General features: G+C 39.7%; 2 protein-coding genes across 5 annotated transcripts in view; one reads left to right on the top strand and one right to left on the bottom strand.

Annotated features, from left to right (window-relative positions):
- The window catches only part of EBAG9 (estrogen receptor binding site associated antigen 9), a 30,777-nt gene extending 20,417 nt beyond the window's left edge, over nt 1-10,360 (top strand). For both annotated transcript variants that reach the window (XM_079901266.1, XM_079901267.1), the window contains 2 exons: nt 5,866-5,957; nt 9,755-10,360. In XM_079901266.1, the coding sequence (XP_079757392.1) occupies nt 5,866-5,957; nt 9,755-9,875 (213 nt within the window). In that variant the 3' untranslated portion in view covers nt 9,876-10,360. The remainder of the gene's footprint in view (nt 1-5,865; nt 5,958-9,754) is intronic.
- Nucleotides 10,361-22,387: 12,027 nt separating this feature from the next.
- The window catches only part of SYBU (syntabulin), a 113,218-nt gene continuing 109,774 nt past the window's right edge, over nt 22,388-25,831 (bottom strand). For all 3 annotated transcript variants that reach the window (XM_079901186.1, XM_079901185.1, XM_079901187.1), the window contains one exon: nt 22,388-24,458. In XM_079901186.1, coding sequence (XP_079757312.1) covers nt 23,375-24,458 — 1,084 coding nt within the window. In that variant the 3' untranslated portion in view covers nt 22,388-23,374. The remainder of the gene's footprint in view (nt 24,459-25,831) is intronic.

The following is a 25,831-nucleotide window of genomic DNA, read 5'->3' as shown; positions in this document are numbered from 1 at the left end:
TTATTCTGCAATTTGTTAATATGGTGTATCACATTGATTGCTTTGTGTATATTGAAGAATCCTTACATCCCTTGGATAAATCACTCTTGATCATGGTGTATGATCCTTTTAATGTGTTCTTGGATTCTGTTTGCTGGTATTTTGTTGAGGATTTTTGCATCTGTATTCATCTGTGATATTGGTCTGTAATTTTCTTTCTTTTTAGTATCTTTGTCTGGTTTTGGTATCAGGGTGATGATGGTGGCCTCATAAAATGAGTTTGGGAATGTTCCTTCCTCTGCAATTTTTTGGAAGAGTTTGAGAAAGATGGGTGTTAGATTTTCTCTAAATGTTTGATAGAATTCACTTGTGAAGCCATCTGGTCCTGGACTTTTGTTTGTTGGAAGACTTTTTTTTTTTTTTTTTTTTTGCGGCACGCGGGCCTCTCACTGTTGTGGCCTCTCCCATTGCAGAGCACAGGCTCTGGAGGCGCAGGCTCAGCAGCCATGGCTCGTGGGCCCAGCCACTCTGTGCCTTGTGGGATCTTCCCGGGCTGGGGCATGAACCCATGTCCCCTGCATCGGCAGGCGGACTCTCAACCACTGTGCCACCAGGGAAGCCCTGTTGGAAGATTTTTAATCACAGTTTCCATTTCATTACTTGTGATTGGTCTGTTTGTATTTTCTATTTCTTCCTGGTTCAGTCTTGGAAGGTTATACCTTTCTAAGAATTTGTCCATTTCTTCCAGGTTGTCCATTTTATTGGCATACAGTTGCTTGTAGTAGTCTCTTGGGATGCTTTGTATTTCAGTGGTGTCTGTTGTAACTTCTCCTTTTTCCTTTCTAATTTTATTGATTTGAATCCTCTCCCTCTTTTTCTTGATGAGTCTGGCTAATGGTTTATCAATTTTGTTTATCTTCTCAAAGAATCAGCTTTTAGTTTTATTGATCTTTGCTATTGTTTTCTTTGTTTCTATTTCATTTATTTCTGCTCCGATCTTTATGATTTCTTTCCTTCTGCTCACTTTGGGTTTTGTTTGTTCTTCTTTCTCTAGTTCCTTTAGGTGTAAGGTTAGATTGTTTATTTGAGATTTTTCTTGTTTCTTGAGGTAGACTTGTATAGGTATAAACTTCCCTCTTAGAACTGCTTTTGCTGCATCCCATAGGTTTTGGATTGTCGTGTTTTCATTGTCATTTGTCTCTAGGTATTTTTTGATTTTCTCTTTGATTTCTTCAGTGACCTCTTGGTTATTTAGTAACGTATTGTTTAGCCTCCATGTGTTTGCGTTTTTTTACATTTTTTCCCCTGTAATTCATTTCTAATCTCATAGTGTTGTGGTCAGAAAAGATGCTTGATATGATTTCAATTTTCTTAAATTTTCTGAGGCTTGATTTGTGACCCAAGATGTGATCTATCCTGGAGAATCCCATGTGCACTTGAGAAGAAAGTGTAATCTGCTATTTTTGGATGGAATGTCCTATAAATATCAATTAAATCTATCTGGTCTGTTGTGTCATTAAAAGCTTCTGTTTCCTTATTTATTTTCATTTTGGATGATCTGTCCATTGGTGTAAGTGAAGTGTTTAAGACCCCCACTATTATTGTGTTACTGTCGATTTCCTCTTTAATAGCTGTTAGCAGTTGCCTTATATATTGAGGTGCTCCTATGTTGGCTGCATATATATTTATAATTGTTATATCTTCTTCTTGGATTGATCCTTCGATCATTATGTAGTGTTCTTCCTTGTCTCTTGTAACATTCTTTATTTTAATGTCTATTTTATCTGATATGAGTATTGTTACTCCAGCTTTCTTTTGATTTCCATTTGCATGGAATATCTTTTTCCATCCCCTCACTTTCAGTCTGTATGTGTCCCTAGGTCTGAAGTGGGTCTCTTGTAGACAAAATATAGATGGGTCTTGTTTTTGTATCCATTCAGCAAGCCTGTGTCTTTTGGTTGGAGCATTTAATCCATTCACATTTAAGGTAATTATCGATATGTATGTTCCTATGACCATTTTCTTAATTGTTTTGGGTTTGTTTTTGTAGGTCCTTTTCTTCTTTTGTGTTTCCCACTTAGAGAAGTTCCTTTAGCATTTGTTGTAGAGCTGGTTTGGTGGTGCTGAATTCTCTTAGCTTTTGCTTGTCTGTAAAGCTTTTGATTTCTCCATCGAATCTGAATGAGATCCTTGCCAGGTAGAGTAATCTTGGTTGTAGGTTCTTCCCTTTCATCACTTTAAGTATATCATGCCACTCCCTTCTGGCTTGTAGAATTTCTGCTGAGAAATCAGCTGTTAACCTTATGGGAGTTCCCTTGTAGGTTATTTTGTCATTTTTCCCTTGCTGCTTGCAATAATTTTTCTTTGTCTTTAATTTTTGCCAATTTGCTTACTATGTGTCTTGGTGTGCTTCTCCTTTGGTTTATCCTGTATGGGACTCTCTGGGCTTCCTGGACTTGGGTGTCTATTTCCTTTCCCATGTTAGGGAAGTTTTCGACTATAATCTCTTCAAATATTTTCTTTGGTCCTTTCTCTCTCTCTTCTCCTTCTGGGAACCCTATAATGCGAATGTTGTTGCGTTTAATGTTGTCCCAGAGGTCTCTTAGGCTGTCATCATCTCTTTTCATTCTCTTTTCTTTATTCTGTTCCACAGCAGTGAATTCCATCATTCTGTCTTCCAGGTCACTTATTGGTTCTTCTGCCTCAGTTATTCTGCTATTGATTCCTTCTAGTGTAGTTTTCATTTCAGTTATTGTATTGTTCATCTCTGTTTGTTTGTTCTTTAATTCTTCTAGGTCTTTGTTAAACATTTCTTGCACCTTCTCGATCTTTGCCTCCATTCTTTTTCCGAGGTCCTGGATCATCTTCACTATCATTTTTCTGAATCCTTTTTCTGGAAGGTTGCCTATCTCCACTTCATTTAGTCATTTTTCTGGGGGTTTATCTTGTTCCTTCATCTGATACATAGCCCTCTGCCTTTTCATCTTGTCTCTCTGTGAATGTGTTTTTGTTCCACAGGCTGCAGGATTGTAGTTCTTCTTGCTTCTGCTGTCTGCCCTCTGGTGGATGAGGCTATCTAAGAGGCTTGTGTAAGTTTTTTGATGGGAGGGACTGGTGGTGGGTAGAGCTGACTGTTGCTCTGGTGGGCAGAGCTCAGTAAAACTTTAATCCACTTGACTGTTGAAGGGTGTGGCTGGGTTCCCTCCCTGTTGGTTTTTTGGCCTGAGGCAACCCAACACTGGAGCCTACCTGGGCTCTTTGGTGGAGCTAATGACAGACTCTTGGAGGGTTCACGCCAAGGAGTACTTCCCAGAACTTCTGCTGCCAGTGTCCTTGTCCCCACGGTGACACACAGCCTCCCGCCACCTCTGCAGGAGACCCTCCAACACTAGCAGGTAGGTCTGGTTCAGTCTCCCCTGGGTTCACTGCTCCTTCCCCTGTGTCCCGATGCACACACTACTTTGTGTGTGCCCTCCTAGAGTGCAGTCTCTGTTTCCCCCAGTCCTGTCAAAGTCCTGCAATCAGATCCCACTAGTCTTCAAAGTCTGATTCTCTAGGAGTTCCTTCTCCCATTGCCGGACCCCCAGGTTGGGAAGCCTGACGTGGGGCTCAGAACCTTCACTCCAGTGGGTGGACTTCTGTGGTATAAGTGTTCTTCAGTCTGTGAGTCACCCACCCAGCAGTTACGGGATTTGATTTTACTGTGATTGCGCCCCTCCTACCGTCTCATTGTGACTTCTCCTTTGTCTTTGGATGTGGGGTATCTTTTTTGGTGAGTTCCAGTGTCTTCTTGTCGATGATTGTCCCTTTGAACTTTTTAAAACACACCACTGTCCAGACCCCTCCCCAGACCCTAGCTTTTAAATATGTTTTGATTGATTAATTATTGATTAGTAATTATTGACTGCTTGATTACATTAGTTATCCATTGTTGTATAACAACCCCACACTTAGTGGCTTGAACAACAATAAATATTTTTTTTATCTCATAGTTTCTGTGGATTAGGAATCCACAGAATTCCTAATTCTGTGATAGCTCTTTTTATACTAAGGATATTAACTCTTTTCTGTCATCGTTTACAATTTTCACTTTATTATCGGCTTTATAATTTAGTTTGGATGTTTTTAATGGGCAGATGTATTTAGTTTTTAATGTAGCAAATCTGTTAATTAAAACTTCTTCTTTACTTCGAAGACCGTCTCTACTAAAGGATCAGTTACTCTTTTTTTTATGGTCATAGTCATTTCACCTTTTTTGTATCTAAATGTTTTATACACTAAAAGTCAAACACCTCAGTGGAAAAATGGATAAATTTACAAATAAGAAATAGACATACCTGATAACATGAAGAAAAGTTTGATCTTATTAGTTCTCAAAGAAATTCAAAGTAAATTAACAAGACACCATTTAAAATCTTAACATATTAGCAAAGATAGAAAAGAAGGCAGTTACCTACTCGTATTGACAAAAATGCAAGGAAACAAGACTTCCACCTACTGCTGTCAGGAGAATAAGTTGGTATAACTTTTCAAGAGAGTCATTCAGTGACTTTGAAAATCCTTTTCTTTGATTTAGCCAGTTTACTTTTAGAAATTTACATTAAACATACAATCAGAAATTTTTAAAAAAAATTTTTTAACAGTGGATTGTATCTCATTTATGGTTAAGAGCAGAAAATTCAACACTTTTTATTTCGGTTTTAGGTCTAAGTGCTCAAAAGAGAATATAATAAATCTGTTCACAGCTTGGTGCCAGTTATTTTATGCATGTAATTATTTCCCCACCAACTAAACATTCTAGAATGAGCATTTTCATTGTTTGTGGAAGGAAAAAGTGAACGTTTAGAGGTCTGGCCTGGGGAATAGTAGAAGGTAGTGTGGCCAGCCTGATGGTATCAAGTAAGACAGGCAAAAGGAAGCACGATATAGAAGTACTCCAATAAATAGTAAATTTTGCCTGACTTGTCATTTTTCCCTGGGACCCAGACAGTAACTGCCACTGAACAATCTAGAAAATTACTTGTGCTTAAATGGAGATGACTATGCTAGTTTGGAGACGTTGGTTCTTCCAGTTCATCTCCCCAACACAGAGTAGTCCAGTCAAGCATCTCTAATCCAGCCTGGGATCAGTCTGTCTCTTCTCTTTCCTCCACCCCCCACTCCTTCTTCTTATTGAAAAGAGAGATAACAGAGAGAACAAATGTTCTATTCTTGTCTATTCCAAACTAAAGTAGGCAAAAAAAGAAAAGTTAATATAAAAGGAGTATCGTTTAAAACATAAAATAGGAAGAAACCTGGACTTTCCAGGACTGTTGAGTATGGAAGGTCATGCGTCTCAGGAAATCCCTCAGTTCCAGGCAAACCAGGGGCAATCATTTGAGCCTATATAGGATGTGTTAAGAAAGTGGAGAAGATACAGGGCAATGACAAGGTCTGAGTTATGCTTTAAAAGATACTCTTCTTGGGCTTCCCTGGTTGCGCAGTGGTTAGGAATCCGCCTCCCAATGCAGGGCACATGGGTTCGAGCCCTGGTCCGGGAAAATCTCACATGCCACAGAGCAGCTAAGCCCGTGCACCACAACTGCTGAGCCTGTGCTGTAGAGCCCGCGAGCAACAACTACTGAAGCCCACGCACCTAGAGCCCGTGCTTCGCAACAGGAGAAGTCACCACAATGAGAAGCCCACGCATCGCAACAATGAGTGGTCCCCGCTCACTGCAACTAAGAAAGCCGCGCGCACAGCAATGAAGACCCAACACAGCCAAAAAATAAATAAATAAATAAATAAATAATAAATTCTTTTAAACAAAAATACTGTCTTGACCACTGAGTGGAAAAAGGATGGCTCTTGACCATTGTAATTTTGCTTTGTTTTGTTTTATTGTAGCCTGAATTAGGTGACTTGGATACCTGGCAGGAAAATACCAATGCATGGGAAGAAGAAGAAGATGCGGCCTGGCAAGCCGAAGAAGTTCTGAGGTATTTGAGTAATATTTACACTGCAGCCTGAGTAGAAGAACTGGTTTTGTTCATGTCGCATTTAAGGTCAAGAAAGCTTATTCTGCCAAATGTTGTATTTTTCGTCATTCTCATTTGAACCTTGATAATATGGGATAGTTTTTTTTTGTATTTCAGACTACATATGCTATTTTATATGATTAAAACCTCACAGAAACCAACAATTTAAAGCAATATAGATACAAAAGAATAATTTATTAATGGAGAATGAAACCTTTTACATATATACACGATATTGAACTATATGCTTTATACTTCATTCCCTATAAAATATATTTATCTCTTGAAATGTCCTGCCGTGAAATGTGAGTCACAACAATGTATGTTCTTTAGGTCAGAAGTTATACCTTTAGTTTTGTTTCCCCATGGTCTGGCATAGTGCCAGCACTGCTCATTTGAATAGAGCAGTGAATAGCACTGCTATTTGAAAATAACTTGTATTGTACTCTACATTTGTATGTGTACTTCAATTTATGTATTTGAAAGCCCTGAGGTAGATAAGATAAGTCATATACTTACTGCCTGCTCTACAGAAAATATTATTCTGGAGGTTTTCAACTTTGTTTTTGTTGGTTATGTTCTTATTTTTTTGTTTTTGTGAGCAGTAACTTAATTCTTGCTACTACCACATTAGGTCAAAAAGAAAATTTACCTTGAGAGAGTCTGTGACTCATCACTGATGAAAACTCAGATATGTAGATGTATCTAAATTACTTTTGCATTTTTCAAGATGATAAAGTAAAATATAGCAATGTGTTTTTTTCAAATATGGCTTTTATAATTGGGATAGAAAATGAATTACTCTTGGGCTTCCCTGGTGGCGCAGTGGTTGAGAGTCCGCCTGCTGATGCAGGGGACGCGGGTTCGTGCCCCGGTCCGGGAAGATCCCACATGCCGCGGAGGGGCTAGGCCCGTGAGCCATGGCCGCTGAGCCTGCGCGTCCGGAGTCTGTGCTCCGCCACGGGAGAGGCCACAACAGTTAGGCCCGCGTATCGGAAAAAAAAAAAAAAAAAAAAAAATGAATTACTCTTTATTTGACTATCTTAACGAAACAACTGATTTCATTTTTGTGTTGTCCTTTCCTCTCTTTACCAATAAATTATAATTACCTTGAACAACCAGCAGAGGGTGTAGTTAAATAACTGGGAGTTAAGGCTGACCTCTTTTTGATCTTGTCCTTACTGTTTTCAGCATTTTTTTTTTTAAACAGGAAGGGGTCACATTAGTAAATTTGTGAGAGTTTAAAATATTTAGTTCCTGCTTGATAATTATTCAATATAAAGGAAATAGTTTTAAAATTGTAAACATTTATGTTGCATGGATTTCAAAAAAGGTGTCACTTATTTTTTCATTTTTTATTTTTTACTCTGTTTCTTTTGGATAAATCATAGATACAGAAGTCTGGGTATTTTAGAACATTTTGGGGATTCTAGTGATGATTGGTGTCATCAACCACAAGGATAATAAAGGAAGGAGCTATTCATTTTGAATCCAGTAATCTTAATGCCAACACTGTAGAGTTTATGAGTTCACAAGTAGCTGAACATTCACTGTACAAAAACCTTTTCTTTTTCACCCTATCTTCTTGCACCCTGAACAAAACAAAACCAAAAAACTCAAACTTAGTGCTTTTGATATGACAGCTTGGGAGAGGGATCCTATTAGTCAGTAATAGACATGTTTCTTGCTTCAGGTTGCATAAGTAGAGCCAAAAACACTTCCATATGTTGTTACCACCCTCAGGATAACACAGAGAATTTTAAAAGTGTATCCATAATCCACAGCCTCTAACCTAGCCTCTTCCCCATTGCCACTTTAAATACTGCCAGTACCATGATCAGTATCATTAAGGAAAAAGATTCTGGTACCTTAGTGATTCCAGACATGTATCTGGACAGGAAAAATATATTTTGTCTGCATTAATGTCTAAGTTGCCTCTTGTACCAGAAATATTAATTGTTGATGTTTATATATCAGCTAGTAACTAGGTCAAAGCTCGATTATCTTATGTTTGTAACCTAGCCAGCCCTTTTTAATTCTTTTTCTCTTTCTTTTTTTGCCACAGACATTTTGATGTTTTTAGTGCAGGTATCAGTTTTGCTTGAAAGTGAGCAGAGCTAGTGAAAAGTAGATTTTTTAAAACTATTCTTTTGAAATTTTAGTTAATTGATGGTGACGGTCAAAATGTTGCCCAAACTAAGGCTCTCTACTTTCTTGAATTTTGGTCATCCATACCTCTGCTTACTCCCATTTGTAAGTATGATTGAGAAGTGTATATACATTTCACTCACTATAGCCAGCTTTGAGCTGTCCCATGTATGGGTAATCCACACTAGATGTTTCTCTATATAATCCAGTGTTGCCTATCTGCTGCCCAGCTGTGCCCTACAGCTTCCTTCCTCAGCCTTGTGTGCTTCTTGACTTACTTTCTCATATCCTAAACCTTCAGACCCAGGACCAACTTCTGTTCTTCTTTCTCCTATTTCATCACCACACTCCTACTCCCACTTCCCATACAGATCAATAAGATAGAGCACTTAGATGTGGAATCTAAAATATGACACAAATGAACCTATCTATGAAACAGAAACAGACTCACAGACATAGAGAACAGACTTGTGGTTGCCGGGCGGGGGTGGGGGTGGATTGAGACTTGGAGGTTAGCAGATGCAAACTACCATATATAGAACGGATAAATGACAAAGTCCGACTGTATAGTATACAGACTATATTCAATATCCTGTGATAAACCATAATTGAAAAGAATATTTTTTAAAATGTATATATATGCATAAATGAATCACTTTACCATACAGTGGAAATTAACAGAACATTGTAAATCAACTCTGCTTCAATTAAAAAAAATCAGTAAATATAGAGGGGTTTAGTGATTCTAGATCAGTGGAGTTAGGGAGGGACTGGGGGGAAGGTATTTCATAATGTGTAATTAGTAAATACCCACCATTCTGCCCCTTCATTAGTAGAGCTATTCAAATCTTTAAATAGATTTCTAGCTTCTAGTTGTAAGTCATGTCTTAGGTTTCCATTTTCTCTTTGCTTTGTGCTCTGTACATCTGTGTTCTTGACATCCTTTAGCTGACTATTTTTAACTATTATAATAACAGAATATTTAATCCTAAATATCAGGCTTTTCTGAATGGTACCAAAAAGAAGGTGTGGTCCAATGGAAGTAGTGTTTTAGTGAAAATAATCTGAAGAAGAGGGATCAGGAGATGCGGGTTCTTAACCTTAATCTTATGATTTTGGACATTTCACTTAACCTGAATGCCCCATTTTACTTTTTTTTTTTTTTTTTTTTGGCGATACGCGGGCCTCTCATGTTGTGGCCTCTCCTGTTGCGGAGCACAGGCTCCGGACGCGCAGGCTCAGCAGCCATGGCTCACGGGCCCAGCCGCTCCGCGGCATGTGGGATCTTCCCGGACGGGGGCACGAACCCGTGTCCCCTGCATCGGCAGGCGGACTCTCAACCACTGCGCCACCAGGGAAGCCCCCATTTTACTTATTTTTAAACCAGAGATAATACCTTTTTTATTTTGTAAGTCATGTTCTAAAGATTAAAAAAGTATATACTGTTTTTGAAAATCTTTGAAATTTCAAAGCAGTGAGAAGAATGAAGACTTTTTAAACTTAAATTTGATGATAATAAAAGGGCAGTGCTGTTTCTTTCTAGAATTTATTCGCCATTTTACCTGTGTAGTGTTTTCTAAAAGTAAAAATACAAGTATGTTTCTTTTCAGGCAGCAGAAGATAGCAGACAGAGAAAAGAGAGCAGCAGAACAACAAAGGAAGAAAATGGAAAAGGAAGCACAGCGGCTAATGAAGAAGGAACAAAACAAAATTGGTGTGAAACTTTCATAGCAAAATGTCCTTCAGATGCATAGTGCCAGTGGGAGAAATATGAGCTCCACAGCCCAAGCAACATTTGTATGGAGCTAAGAGTATTTCCAGAATACAAATACTCTGCTTGATTTTGATGCATTCATCAGGCCATACAGGACACCAGGATTCTCTCAAAGTCCCTTGAACTCTTGGTGATTGAGACTCGAAGAACACAAAAGACTTGTGAGACAATATTTTCTTCAACATGTTCCAACTGTAAGACAATTGTTTGCTGTAGATAAATTATTACAAATGGAATATATCAGTACCTCTTCAAGCTAGTGTTTCTAGCTAATTAAATGGGTGTAAATTTTATGGTGGGAAAGAACTCTGCTGTCTATAATGCTTTCCTTCAATGTGCATAATGATAAAATAAATAATTTTAAATATTCTTTTGTTTCCATGATTACCTGACCTAAATCAGACAGACTTGCAGAGCTTTAACTTCTTATTTTTGTTGTCAGAAGCTGGTACTGGCACACATTTCCTTTAACTTGAACTGGTATTCATTAGGGATCTGGTAATTTCAGTTTTCAAGAAAATGACATTAAATGCAATAATTTTATTTAGTACAAACATTTTGTACATCATTGTTTTCTTTTAGATGGTGTTGTTATACATATCTGTCATTTATATTACATGTATAAACATACTGAAAATTAGTTAAAATGGCAAATTTGTTTTACATTATTATAACTTGTGAGTTTTAAAAGCTAGTATTAGTAGTTTTTCCCTGTCATTGTAGATTTTCAGATGTTATGGTATCTTTAAGTACCTTAGTTCCTCCCCACCAAAAGGTATTAATTTACAAATGCATATAGCCTTCAGTTTTACTATTTCAAAGCTTTTAGATAATTTCTGTGTCAGTTTTATATATCTGATATAATACAGGTTACCTATGTTGTTGACTAAGGTAACATTATTGATTTATTAAAACAAGATAGGAATAATAATACTTCTATTTTCAGATGTTGACTAGCTCCAAAATAGTTTTCAGGAAATAGATATAGACTGTGTTCATAGGGAAAAATGTAGATTTGATAGTTTAAAATCTCATTAATTTTGTCTCCACAATTAAAATACATCCAGCCTGACCTTCTATGGCTTTAGAATTTAATATTTTTACTTTCTTAAAAGCTGTTGCCCAAATGAACATTTTGTGGAGTTTGAAAATGTCGTAAATACTCTACAGGCCAAATACTGCTAATTTATTTGAATTAAAGTGATATTTCTTGGTAAAATCACAAACTATACAACGAGCTAAGTTCTTACCCCTAAGCTTCCAGACTAAATGCAATTTATTTTTTATTTTTAAAAAATTTTTATTGGAGTACAGTTGATTTACAGTGTGTTAGTTTTAGGTGTACAGCAAAGTGGAATCGGTTGAAATTTAACTTTGATAAAAAAACTTCCTGTTATAGCCCCAAGCTATATTTTCAGTTATGTTTATTAGAGAGTTTTTGCCAGTAAACTCCCAATTAAATAGAATTAGACTCAAATTTTTAATAAAAAATGAATTATCTTATGTCATTTGTATTTATTTTAGTTATTATAGGAATGCTACATGTTTTCTCTAAATTGGGGGTTCGAAAGGATAATTTCTCCTTTAGTACAATCAGTCTTACTGTTTTTCCCCCATAGTTTTTTTTTCTTTTTTTTCCCCCATAGTTATTGAAGTCTGCTTTGGTCATGATTTTCATGTGTGAGATTTTGTTTTTTGTTTGGTTTTTTATTTTTGTTTATTTAGAAATAAAGACTGGATAGAAATTATAGTCTGTATAGATTAATTAGGAAGAAAGAGATTTTTCTCATGGAAAGAATAGATACGAATTCTTGAATTTTTTGACCTCTGTTGGTATGTAAACTAAACTCCTGTATTAAATTGGGTATATTGTTCCAAAAGAAGTCATGGAGTTAAATACATATGATAAATCCTTTAGTAGCAAACTGGCTCCTTTAGCTTCTAAATTTATGGTTTCTTAATTTTAGCAAAGGATTATCAGTTTTAGAAGCTTATTAGTAGAAGTGAAAAAGAAATATGGATAGGCATAGACAGAATTAGTGAAGTGCTACCCATCATCTGAATTGTGCATTTCATGTACTGAGATAACAAATAATCAAAAACATGTGAAACTTATTCTGTGTTTTTTATATATATATTTCATGGTTTCTAGCCATCTCCTTTTATTAAGCTTTAGCTAGGGATATCCTCTAATTGAATCCTGGCTCTTTTTTAGTAGCATCTTTAACTGAGTCAATATTCAGCATCTGAATTCCTCAGTTTCAACATGTACTCGCCTCAGGCCAGGGCAGTGACTGTTCCTGGATGAAGACTGGTGGTTGGGAAGAAGGTGGTAGCTCTAGAAACTGGCATCTGGATTGATCTTCAACACCACTCTACAAGCTTACCACTAGAGTATAAATTTAACCACGGCCAATGTTCCAAAAAGCCTAAACTTTGTCAATACAGGTACGTATACCTTGTTTTATTGCACTTTGTTTTGTTGTGCTTTGCAGATACTGTATTTTTAACAAATTGAAGGTTTGTGGCAACCCTGTGTCGAGCAAGTTTATCAGCACCAATTTTCCAACAGCCTTTGCTCACTTCTTTACATTTTGGTATTTTCACAGTATTTCAGACTTTTTCATTATTGTATTTGTTATGGTGATCAGTGATTTTTAATTTACTATTGTTTTTGGGGTGTGAACCATACCCATATAAGATACGACAGTGAACTTAATTGATAAATGTTGTATGTGTTCTGCCTGCTTCACCAACTAGCCCTTCCCCCATCTTTGTCCCTCTCCTCCCACCTCCCTATTCCCTGAGACACAGCAATATTGAAACTAGGCAAATTTAAAACCCTACGATGGCCTCTAAGTGTTCAAAAGAAAGGAAGAGTCATACATCTCTTACTTTAAATCAAAAAGCTAGAAATGATTAAGTCGTGAGGAATGCATGGTGAAAGTTGAGATAGGCCCAAACTAGGCCTCTTGTGCCGAACAGCCAAGTTGTGAATGTAAAGGAAAAATTCTTGAAGGAAATTTAAAGTGCTACTCCAGGGAACATACAGATAAGAAAGCTTTATTGCTAACATGGAGAAAGTTTTAGTGGTCTGGATAGAAGATCAAACTACCCACAACATTCCTTTAATCCAGAAGCCTTATCCAGAGCGAGGCCCTAACTCTCTTCAATTCTGTGAGGGCTGAGAGGTGAGGCAGAAGAAAAGTTTGAAGCTAGCAGAGATTTGTCCATGAGGTTTAAGGAAGAAGTTATTTCCCTAACAAATGTGCAAGGTTAGGCAGCAAGTGCTAATGTAGAAGTTGCAGAATGTCATCCAGAAGATCTAGCTAAGATTATTCATGAAGATGGCTGCAGTAAACAACAGATTTTCAATGTAGGTGAAACAGGTTTACATGGGAAGAAGTTGCCATCTAGGACTTTTGTATTTAGAGAGAAATCAATGCCTGGCTTCAAATCTTCAAGAGACAGGCTGACTCTCTCGTTAGGGGCTAATGCAGCTGGTGACTTTAAGTTGAAGCCAGTGCTTATTTACCATTCCCCAAATCCTCGGATCTTCAAGAATTACGCTAAATCTACTCTGCCTGTGCTCTACAAATGGAACAACAAAGCATTGATAACAGCACGTCGGTTTACAATATGGTTTACTGAATATTTTAAGCCAACTGTTGAGACCTACTGCTCAAAAAAAAAAAAAAAAGATTCCTTTCAAAATATTCCTGCTTATGGACAATGCTCCAGCTCTGATGGAGATGTACAATGAGAGTCATATTGTTTTCTAGCCTGCTAACACAGCATCCATTCTGCAGCTCATGCATCAGGGAGTCATTTCGATTTTCAAGTCTTATTATTTAAGAAATACATTTTGTAAGGCCATAGCTGCCATTGATAGTTATTCCTCGGGTGGATCTGGGCAAAGTCAATTAAAAACCGTATGGAAAGGATTCACCATTCTAGATGCCATTAGGAGCATTCATGATTCATGGGGAAAGGTCAAAATATCAACATAAAAGCATTTGGGAGACGTTGCTTAAAACCCTCGTGGATGACTTTAAGGGGTTCAAGACTTCAGTGGAGGAAGTCACTGCAGATGTGGAAATAGCAAGAGAACTAGAATTAGAAGTGGAGCCTGAAGATGTGACTGAATTGCTGCAATCTCATGATAAAGCTAAATGGATCTGGAGTTACTTCTTACGGAAGAGCCAAAGAAAGTGGTTTCTTGAGATGGAATCTGCTCCTGGTGAAGATGCTGTGAAGGTTGTTGAAGTGGCAGCAGAGGATGTAGAATATCACATACACTTAATTGATAAAGCAGCACCAGGGTTTGGGAGGAGGGACTCCAATTTTGAGAAAAGTTCTACTGTGGGTGAAATGCTATCAAACAGCGCTGCATGCTACAGAGAAATAATTCCTAGAAAGGAAGAGTCAATCAGTGCATCAAATTTCATTGTTATCTTTAAGAAATTTTCACAGCCACCCCAGCCTTTAGCAACCACCAACCTAATCAGTCAGCAGCCATCAACATGGAGGCAAGACCCTCCACCAGAAAAAGATTATGACTCACTGAAGGCTCAGATGATGGTTAGCATATTTAGCAATAAAGAATTTTTAAGTTGAGGTATGTACACTTTTTTGACATAATGCTATTGCACACTTAATGGACTACAGTATAGTATAAACGTAACTTTTCTATGCACTGGGAAACCAAAGCATTCCTGTGACTTGGTTTGTTGCAGTATTTGCTTTATTGTGCTCATCTGGATGACGTATTTACTAAAGGCATGCTCTGGGCCACAGAGCTAACATTTACATTTTCCTCAATCCTTTGTAGCTCAGCTTTGAGATAACCTACTGAAACGATTTTCACACTCCTTAGCCCCTTGTTCAGAGGAAATCTTTCATAAGTGTGTCGGCGAATACAGCAGTTACCAAGGTGGGTGCTTCCGGCTGAAGTCAAATTGGGAGGTTGGGGTGCTCTAGGGCCTGCAGATGGCTGCAGGCAAAGGAGCTTCTCCCCTCTCTTACAGGTGAATGGAGGGCTGAAGAAGATGGTGGATCCATTAAGAGCTCATTTTAGTAGCTAATAACTTAATCAACTTGTTTTTCCCATTATGCAGATTTTTAAAATTTAAGTTGTTCTCTCCTGATATCAAAGACAGCTTTTTTTTTCTTTGTGTAATTTACTTCCATTTTCTTTAATACAACCAAGGCTGTTTCAAGGTTACATCAACAGCTAGTAACTTTCTTTCACTTTGCTTTCTTTTTTAAAAATTATTATTTATTTATGTTTTATTTTGGCTGTTCCAGGTCTTAGTTGTGGCACGCAGAATCTTCCTTGCAGCCTGTGGGATCTTTAGTTTCGGCATGCGGACTTCTTAGTTGTGGCATATGGACTTCAGTTGCAGCATGCATGAGAGATCTAGTTCCGTGACCAGGGATTGAACCCGGGCCCCCTGCATTGGGAGCATGGAGTCTTACCCACTGGACCTCCAGGGAAGTCCCTCTTTTACTTTGCTTTCTTTTTTTTTTTTTTCCTTAAATTTGTGTATTCATTTATTTTATTTTTGGCTGTGTTCGGTCTTCGTTGCTGTGCGTAGGCTTCTCATTGCCGTGGCTTCTCTTGTTGCGGAGCACGGGCTCTAGGCTCATGGGCTTCAGTAGTTGTGGCTCGTGGGCTCTAGAGCGCAGGCTCAGTAGTTGTGGCACACAGGCTTAGTTGCTCCGCGGCATGTGGGATCTTCCCGGACCAGGCTCAAACCCGTGTCCCATGCACTGGCAGGCAGATTCTTAACCACTGCGCCACCAGGGAAGTCCCTACTTTGCTTGCTATCTTTTATTTTCAGTGTCCCTTAGTTGTGGCCATTGGACTGCTCAGTAACTAGAGTAAGTTTTGAGAGTAGTTAATATGCTTTTTCACCAGAAGCCTCAATCTCCTAAACTGGAAAGAGACACTATTCTAGAAGACCCCTCATCCTCCACCCCATACGACAGATTTCTACCCTTGCATAACTGCTGTTGCAACTGCTAATCCACAATCAGGAGTGTTACAGAGAAACTCACTAGAAGTCTTTGACCACCCAAGACAATCTCAGCCTTTCCCTTCAGGGAACTTCCATGGCTATTTTTGCAGGGACCTTGCCTATATACTGCTCTGATCATATCAATTTTGAGAGCTTCTCAGAGTTCTCCAGCTGCTGCAGAGATGGGGCAATATTAAACAAATCGCCTGTGATTGCAAATCTTTTGAATGGTGGTGGTGGTTTTAAGGGTTAACTGAGACTGAGTGTTCATTATAGTGCCTGGCAACATATATAAGTGCTCAATAACGGTAGTTGTGAGCCCCTGCACACACTTCCTTATGAGCCCCTGCACGCACTTTCTCATGGGATCCTGTGCACACCTCCCACCTCTCACCACACACTGATGTTGCAGCGCCTTCCCTGAGGAGAGTGGGAGAAGTTGACTGATCTTACAAAATTTTTACACACCTTTAAGTTGAACTGCAAGTTTAATAAGAAAGAGAATCAACATTGACTCCGTGGCTCGGCACCATCAGAGAATTTTAACTATCAGTGACTCCTCACATCCGTTGAGGTGGACATTATCCCCACTTGACATGTAAGGAAACCAAAGCTTAGAAGCACAATTGTGTGCCAACTTAATGGAAAGGAAAATAGCAAGCTTTGAGAGCAGCTATATTAGTGTTTAATCAGCATTCTAAATGGACTATGAAGGCCTATCTTCACTTGATGAAACTACGAGCTGCCAAAGAGTGAGCTTTTAGTCATTCCTCTCTGGTTCTTAAAGAGCTCAGTGATGTTACAAATGATAGTAGATAATGTGTTTCTAAGAATTTATTTAATAAACATGAAAGAAATTAGCTTGGCTTTTATTTTCATATAAATAACAACTGTGGTTGAATGTCAATGCCATATAATTATGTATTTCCAGGTTACTCGGGCCAGATGTTATAATCAAGGCAAAATGAAGTGTGGTTTATATTCACACATTTGCATAGGCCAATTAGCTCACTTGATTGGGTCACATTTCAAATGAGGCCAAGGTCACAGTTTCATACATGTGCAGACCAGTACTACACCCAGAGACCTTCCTGCTACAAATTGTGTCCCTGACCTTGTCCGGGTATCTTCCTAACACGTGTCTTCAGGATCTGGTTCAGAGAGTGATTGGCACAAAAAAAATCATCCCCGTGAACGGGAACTCAAAGGACATAGTCTGAGTTGGTGGTGTGTTGAGAGAAATTGCTATGGTTTCTTATTCTTGGGTCAATTTTGGCTCATTATAAGATATTAATATCTTCTGGTAATTGGTTTCATTTGTTAAAATATTCAGACCTTAATTTGAATCCTTAATTTATACAGCAATGCAGTTTCCAAACCTGTTGACTATTCCTGGGTAAAAAGAGTGGTTACCTATTTTATGGAGAAAAGTGACATCATCATTAGATATACTGGCCCTTGAAATAAATGAAAAAAAAATTTTTTACTCGGTATTTTATTGTAGTGGTCAATAAAGTAAGCTGTGCATAAGAATAGAGATATGAAGTGTGCCCTATTTAAGTTTAAATCACAAGTGATTTTGATTCCTTTTTGAAGCTCTGCAGTGCATCCAGGCCTCTTTAGTTGCCTATCTGTCTTGATTCGAAGGAGCCCTTGTGGAGTAACGTGGTACCTGGGTGATCATCTTTAAAACTTTTTTCCATGCACTGCTTTCAGTGTGAAAATTATTAAGACTGCTTTCAAGTTTTTCATTTTCTCCATACAAGCCAGAAATAATGCGCTGGTTCAGAAGAATTAAAGGTCAGTTTAAAATGCCAGCACCTATTGTTTACTGTAGAAAGTGAGGCTGGCAAACCGTTTCAAACCCTGTGAGCTATCTGATTGCAAGGAAGGAGAGAAAGGATCTTTCTTACTGCACCATCAAATTAGAGAAATATTGCAGTTGTTAATAGTTTTCATATTCCAGTCCATTAAAGCTACAGTCTAGCAAAAATTTAATTTTTCAGTTATTCAAATAGCTTTGATCAGAAATGCTACTTTCAAGGAACAAGGGTGAAAATATCTCTGAAGGTGGGCCAGATAAGATTACCATGGGAGGAACTCTAGGGCCATGAGGAGGAAAGCTCTGACGCCTGCCTTTAACAGCATTCACTAGAAAGCCTGGACTGTGGGTTTTACATCATCATTTCACATCCATAATCCCAGATGCTTCCATTGCCTCTGGAGATGGAGTGACTCTCTTCCCACTCAAATCAACAGAGCAGAGGCAAACAAAGTTTTGTGAGAAAAGGTTAGAAAACATCTCTATTAAGCATTAATTTGTTTAGGACAGTAGAAGATCGAGTCCTTCACCATTATCCAGAGTACTTACTCTTCCAATGAACTGAGAGTTACCACATAGGAGATCTTACTTGAAGTGGCAGTTTTCAAAGAACCTGGTATATAGTGAACTGGTTTTTAAACTGTTCGCAGAGGTGACACTGGAACCACTGCAGGAGATGAGAGGGAGGCAAATGGGAGGTCTCCAGGCTTGGTGCCCTGTTCCAAACACTGCACTTTTATGTGTTTTGTGTATTGGGTTTTTTTATGTTGAAAATTTATTTTTGAGAGAGACACACCTTTTACAAAACTTAAATGCTGCTGAAATATTCCGGTCTTCTAACACAAACTTTTGAGTAGCATTTAAACCTTTTTTAATTTTAAAATTCTTTGGAATCATTGTTATAACCATTAGTTACCACAATCATCGTGATTGAGGGAGAATCAGTAGTCACAGCAGAGAATGTCTTCCAGTGGTTTGAAAATAATTACCTGATATAAACATGTTGTTTATATTCTATTTGGACCTTCCAATTGTTTTTTTTCTCCCAGGACCATTGGGAGTTTGTTGACATTCTTTCAAGATTTGATTTCTGTAAACTGCTATTTTTAATTGCCTAGGTTACTGCTTCATTGTACACATTTTGCCTGGTAAGACTGGGAATAAGTGAATTTTGTAAAAGTGCTCACTGAGCCAAAATGGAAGTCGGAACCTACCCCCAAACTTTCAAAATCCTCAAGAGAAAAACATATTGGACCCAGCCACTACTTAGGCAGGGCCTATGACAAATGTAAGTCACAGACTTCCTTTTTCTCCTGCCACAAATGTCAGAAACACTTGGCATCTGAGTGTATTGCATTTTTTCCCCTTTCTGAACAGCTCAACTTGGAAAGGTCAGCATATCCCTTTGGGAAAAATCTTTTCTCATAAATTGGAATGTTTGCACACATAACTGTAGGAAATGTTTAACATTTGCTTTGATGGGACAGCAATTTATTCAATAGAGTAGAATTGTTCTTCTTTTTCCATCTTCCTGCCTGTTTGTACATCACAGGCACCCAAATTACGGAAAGCAACTTTGAGGCAGTTCTTTCTATGGGATCAGATCATCCTGTCCACAAAACCAGCCAACGCCTTGGGCTTCCGAAATGCAAGCTATGACCCATCTTTTATTTACTCTGAGGGACTCATTTGTGACAGAGTTTGTTCTGAGTAAAAGCAGTAATTTTCCACAATACATATCGAAACCCTGGGAAAGAAGGAGAGGAAAAGGTGGGGGAAGGAGGCAGGGAGAAAAAGAAAAACAGAATAGCCACTGCCAGGGTCTCCTGTTTTACCTTCGCACAGATTTGTTTCCATGTGTATAACAAGTTACACTACACTGTGTCCACTGTTGCAAATGAGTTAACTTTCTTTGAATCTTCTGGTTTGAGTAAAAGAAAAGATACAGGTCATTAAGACAACAAAGCAAGTTGCTGTTTGGGATCAGCTGCCTCCAGTGTGGTAATCAACATAATCGTTTGCAGCTCACAGAGAATTCTTCACCAGCGCCCATCTTGCCATCCATCTTGAACTGATGAACAGTTCTGAGTTTATGTGGTTCTATTTGTTTCTGTAGCAACAAACGGATACCAAAAACACGCTTGTAATTTTTCTTAAAAATGCTTAATTTAGCAATGATGAAAAATAAACACAAGGAGGGAGTGTAAGGAAGATAGCAGTATCTAGGTGTTGGTCTGGGCTAGACTACAGGAAGGGACCTATGTCAGCATGGCTCATTAGTTTGGGAAGCTTCCGATTATTCACTTCCAGAAACAGCTTCCCTTCCATTTCAGCCAAGTCCCTCTGCTGCTGAGTGTGTGCTGTGTAAGAGCCCATATGTGTGCCTGAGGCACGTGTGTATCCCACGGAAGACACAGCCTATCTGAGACAGCCCACCTCGCTCCACGACTCCATCCTGTCCCTTTGTGTCTTCTCAAGGACTTCCCTCCTTCAATTAATTCTTTCTCTCCTAGATCATCAGTTTCTTTCTCTTCATTGGCTCAATCACAAAAGCCTACAAACATTATCTCCTCTCAATATTGAAAAATAAAACAGATCCTTGCAACGCATATCCCCTTGTAACTGCTACCCACTGCCCTACTCCCCATTCACGGTAAAACTTCAAAAAAAATTAGCTGCACACATTGATTTCCACTTTCTCTCTTCCATTCACTCTCCAACCCACTCCAGTCTGGCTTCCATCCCCATTTTTGCAAAGAAAATGATCTTGACAGTCACTAAGACTTTGTTGTCAAAGCTAGTGGACATCTATCTGTTCTCATGTTACTCAACTTCCTAATAGGATTTCAATACAGTTGACCATTCTCTGCTCTTGGTTTTCAGAATATTGCAGTTATCTAGTTTTCCTCCTGCCTTTGGGCTGCCTCTCTCAGGCTGTTTTGTTGGTTCTACATCCTCCACCTCTATCTAGATGTAGAAGTGCCCTTGGACTCAGTCCCTGGCCTTCTTTTCCTCTTTACACTCTCCCTGGATGATTTCATCCATCCCATGGTTTTAAACAGTAAGTAAATGCTGAAGAACCCCTGTTTTATAACCCTAACCCTGATGACTCCTGTGATTTTCACATTCATACATGCAGTTACTCACTTGACATTTCCACATATTTAACAGACTTCTCAAATTTATTGTCCCAAACTAGCTTCTGTTGAACTTTTCCATTCTCAGTAAATGACACCACTATTGACCCAGATGCTCAAGTCAAAAACCTGAGTGATCCTAAATTTCTCTCTTCCTTAAACCCTACCTCATCTCCTCCCCACATCCCATCTATCAGCAAATTGCATCAGTACTATTTTCAAGATCTATCTTTAATTATTCAACTTAATCTCTATATGCACTTCTACCTCCAAATTGTCGTCACTCATCTGGACTATTACAGTGGTCTTCCTGCTGCCACTCCTGCCTCCGTACAATACATCCTGCCCATAGCAGCCACAGAGTCAAAAAAAGAAAAAAAAAAGAAAGAAAGGAAAAAATCCAGATTGTATCATTGTCCTGTATAAAGTCTGTTAATATTTCTCATTGCAGTGGGAATAAATTCAAACCAACCCTACCATGGTTTACCTGGCCCCATATGAACTAGCTTCTCTTCCACTTCTCCAACCACCCCCGTGCCCCTCACTCTGCTCTAGCTACGCTGGTCTCCTTGATGCCCCTCTAACATGTCAAGCCCTTTTCTGCCTCAGGGCCTTTGCCTCTGTTCTTTTTGAAAAATTTTACCCCCCATATCTTCCCACAGCTGGCTCTTTATCATCCATTAGCACTAATGGTATTTCTTCGGACAGGTGTTCCTGGCCTTTGTCCCCATCAGTCTTGGTCAAAGCATCTGATTCCCTTGGAAGCACTTACACTATCCAGAATTAATTTGTTCATTTGTTGGCATGTTCTGCGTCTTTCACAGACAGAATGTCAGTTCCCTGAAGGCAGAAGCCTTGTCTGTCTCCTTCGCTATCGACGACAGGTCTAGCGAAGTGCCTAACGTGTGAGCACCCAGTAAGTATTTGTTGGATGAATTCATTCAACAGCTATTTTTAGAACCCCTACAATATGCCACCTACTGTTCTAAGTGCTTGACATTTTTCTGTGAACGAAACAGAACACAGATCTCTGCCCTCAGAGACCTAGTATTTTAGTGGGGGAGACGGGCAATAAGCAAGACATAGTAAGTGACAATACAGTACGTTTAAAGGTGATATGTGCTGTGGAAGAAGAGTTTCTGGGTGAAAACTTAGGATATTCCCCAGTCTCTTCCATTTGTGTGTAAAGTGGAAAAGTCATTTGCTTTGCAGACCCTTGAAATCTTGGCTTCTAGAGATGAAAGATGAGATCCTGAGCAATCTACCTCTTTAAGGCTCAGCTCCCTTATCTGTAGAGTAATACCCATATCACAAGATCGGTGTGAGGAATAAATTAATAGATTTAATACTGTCTCATCCCTTCCCAGCCACCCACTCTCACCCTATTATTCCAAGGGGAGGACACATACGGTGCAGCATTTTCTCCCTCTCTGAACCCCCAGCATGCTTTAAAACAAAATCAGCCCAACTTTCCTGAAAATACCCAGTATATCCTTACTGAATAAATATGTGGACTAACAAGTGTATGGATAATTTCAGAGCAAACAAACAATCAAAGCTACTTGTCTTCAGAAACAATGCTTTTTAAAAGACAGAGTAGGAAGTCCTCACCTTTCTTTAATAATTATTTTCCCTCTTTATCATTTAATTCCATTTTTACAGATCCCTACTGTTAAAGATGGAAGGATCTGCTTTCCATTTAGTCTTTCTTACCATATGTAAAAGTAAAATCCCAGAGAGAAATATTTTATAGGAGGATAGAACATTTATTTAAATGGAAACACTAATCTTTATTTTCATCATGCTGAAGTGTGTGGTTACAAACGATTTTCAATAAAACACTATATATAATAAGCAAAAAATAAGTTAATACAATGTAAACCTTACATATAGTTTCATCAATTGACAGGTTTAAGAACAGACAAGCCATTTAAGACTTTGGAGCTACATCTAGTAGAAAACTGCAAACACTCAAACCTTATCAACCCCAAGTAAGACACTAAAGAGCTATCAAGACTTCTTCAAACCAGTTACACAAATACATTTTTCTTTTTGGTTACAATCCCCTGCTATGCACAAGACCACTGGAATGCTGTAACAATTACACATTTTAAAACGGCAAAAAGCAAAGCAAGGAGATAACATGCCAGCCTTATAGAAGCTGTCTTGAAAGTGCAAACTTTGCATTTTCTCTACCTGCACCACTAGGATAAGTACGGGTACCTCAGACGACACGGCAAGATCGTGAGCATGCTTTCTATATCACACTGGTGGGACATGTACTGGAACCAGGTCTCCATGCCTTCGAAGATACCTCCCGTTTTAAACAGTGAACAGGCTTCAACTAAATATAGTGCAAATCAAATACCGAGGAGCAAAAACGACAGAACAGAGACCGCCACAGGTCGACCCGCTGCTTCTCCACCTAGCATCAGGCCACACGGGACAGACTGGCACACGGAAGTGACATCTTCTGTCTAGGGTTTGATATGACAGGTGGTGCGGCGGAGCGAGTGCAGGGCCACCATGCAGCAGCCCCGCAGCAACGCCCCGATGTTGTAGATGGGATCCGTTCCCCCCCTCTGAGTACTGAACGCCCACAGCACGGTGGGGACCACGGGGGCCGCCACGGCCAGGAGATCCACCAGGAAACTGCTGCTCCAGTACCGCCCCACGACGCCCCCGCCGCACAGCGGGACCAGGCTGTTCAGCCTTTCCTCCGTGGAGCCTGCAAAATCCAGCTCTCTCATGAGGCGGTTCCCACGTGCCTCCGGACCCACCTCGGCGGTCGGGGTCTCCACGGGAGACAAAAGGATGGCGGAGTTTGGATTTCTTGGAGTTAAATCGACCACGATGGCAGAGATGGACTCCAGGAAGCTTTCCATCGAGTCGGCCCTGGACTCATCCTCAGGGGACGTGGAGCTGGAGGGACAGGGGTCCTGGAGCTTGAGCACATGCCGGATGAGCTCAGAGACGGCAGGGCTGTAGGGCACCACGTCGGTCTGCACGGCCTGCTCTGCCACCGCGCTGCCCTCTTCCTGATCCTCCAACTCGAGGACCTTTGCCCCAGGGCTGGCACGAAGCAGCTCCAGGTCGCCGGCCTTCACGGTGGTGGCTGTCACCAGCTCATCGAACACATCTGTGCCGTGGCCTGCGCTGTGTTCCCCCAGCAGCTCGCTGTTGGCCCCCGGCTCCTCCGCGGTCAGCGCCTCGGCCGTCGGGCCAGAAGCCGTGCTGGGGGCTAAGCCCTTCTCCGGGGAATCACACGGAAAGTCGAGACACAGCTCGTCCCTCAGAGAGCCACTGTGCGCCATCTCCATGCTCTGAAGTAGAGACTCCAGCTTCTTGTTTTGAATGTTTATGTCCACAAAATATTTCTGAATGCCTTTGTCCTTATCGGCCAAGCTGCTCCTCATTGTTTCGATGACCTGTTTGAGCTGTTGGATCTCCTTCCTGGCTTCCTTGAGGGCCAGCTGGGCCTCCACCCGGTGGCACTCTTCCTCAATCCAGTCCTCCCGCATTCGGGCCAGCTGGGACTTCAGCTCCACGATCTCACTCTCCCTACAGCCAGAGGAGACAAGCCCTGCTCAGAAAAAGGCCAACTGTGAAGCAGGCAGCAAGCAATTCTGGCGCCCAGCCCAGCCCATGCTCTCCCACCGGAAACATACAGGTTAAATCAGTTTTGAAATTCTATTAGCCCTGAACTGCCCCCTTAACTGTAAAACAGCTAAAATAATAACAGTACCTAGAATCAGAATAAAAAATGCTATTATTGTTTGTTTTTTTTTTTTCTTTTTGAGTGCCCACCATATGTCTGATATTTCACTAAGTACTTTTCAGGAATTATCCTCAATTCGATACAGACAGACCTCGTTTTACTGCACTTTGCTTTATCGTGCTTCGCAGATAGTGTCTTTTTTTTTTACAAATTGAAGGTTTGTGGCAACCCTGCTTTGTCAGACGCTGGTTAGCATTTTTTAGCAATTAAGGTATTTTAAAATTAAGGTTTGTGCACTGTTTTTAGATATAATGCTACTGCACCCTTAGTAGACTCTAGTGTAGTGAAATAACTTTTATATGTGATGAGAAGTGAAAAAATGCATATGACTCACTTTATTGCAATATTTGCTTTACTGCAGTGGTCTGGAACTGAACCTGCAACATCTCTGAGGTAGTCCTTTACTTAATATTGGAAATTTATTGGAACACATTAGTGTCTCTTAGCTTGCTTTTATCTCCATAGTCTACTCTTTCCTATGTCCACAAAACAACTTGTGGAAGGAAAGTCCGTATCACTTTTAATTACCTATCAAAGGCAGAAGGCAGACTGATAAGCTTTAGCAGTGCAAAACAGTTCTGATCATATACCAATGATAAGTTCTTAAAAGTTTATTTAAACCATAAAAAGCTACATGTTGCAAGGACTTTGTGAAATGTTGATCATTCTGTCTCCTCTCAGGCAAGATGACACTGGATCCATCCTACACTGAAGGGAATCTATTTTTTTTTTAGATCCTTCACAGGACCCTATTTCCAGATATTTGTCAAAAAATTCTTCCTTACATATAATTTCTTCATAGTCTGTGTAAATATATGTCCTCATATTCTCAGTGTTTATGAAGACCAGGTAGTCAGGATCCTGACATATTTGAAGAGATGCTGTAAGTATTGCTTCTTTAAGTTTAGGCTTGACTCTTCTCCAGTTTCACTGCCTTCCCATACCTCCCTCCCATGATTATTCAAACCCTCCCATAGATTCCTCAAATCATAAACCAAAGACTTTAAGGGCTTCCCTGGTGGCACAGTGGTTGAGAGTCCGCCTGCCGATGCAGGGGACACAGGTTCGTGCCCCAGTCCGGGAAGATCCCACGTGCCGCGGAGCGGCTGGGCCCTTGAACCATGGCCGCTGAGCCTGCGCGTCCGGAGCCTGTGCT

The sequence above is a fragment of the Stenella coeruleoalba genome (assembly GCF_951394435.1).
Source record: "Stenella coeruleoalba genome assembly, chromosome: 17".
NCBI lineage: Eukaryota > Metazoa > Chordata > Mammalia > Artiodactyla > Delphinidae > Stenella > Stenella coeruleoalba.
The sequence above is the reverse complement of the archived record's forward strand: the minus strand, read 5'-3'. Positions and strand labels throughout refer to the sequence as shown.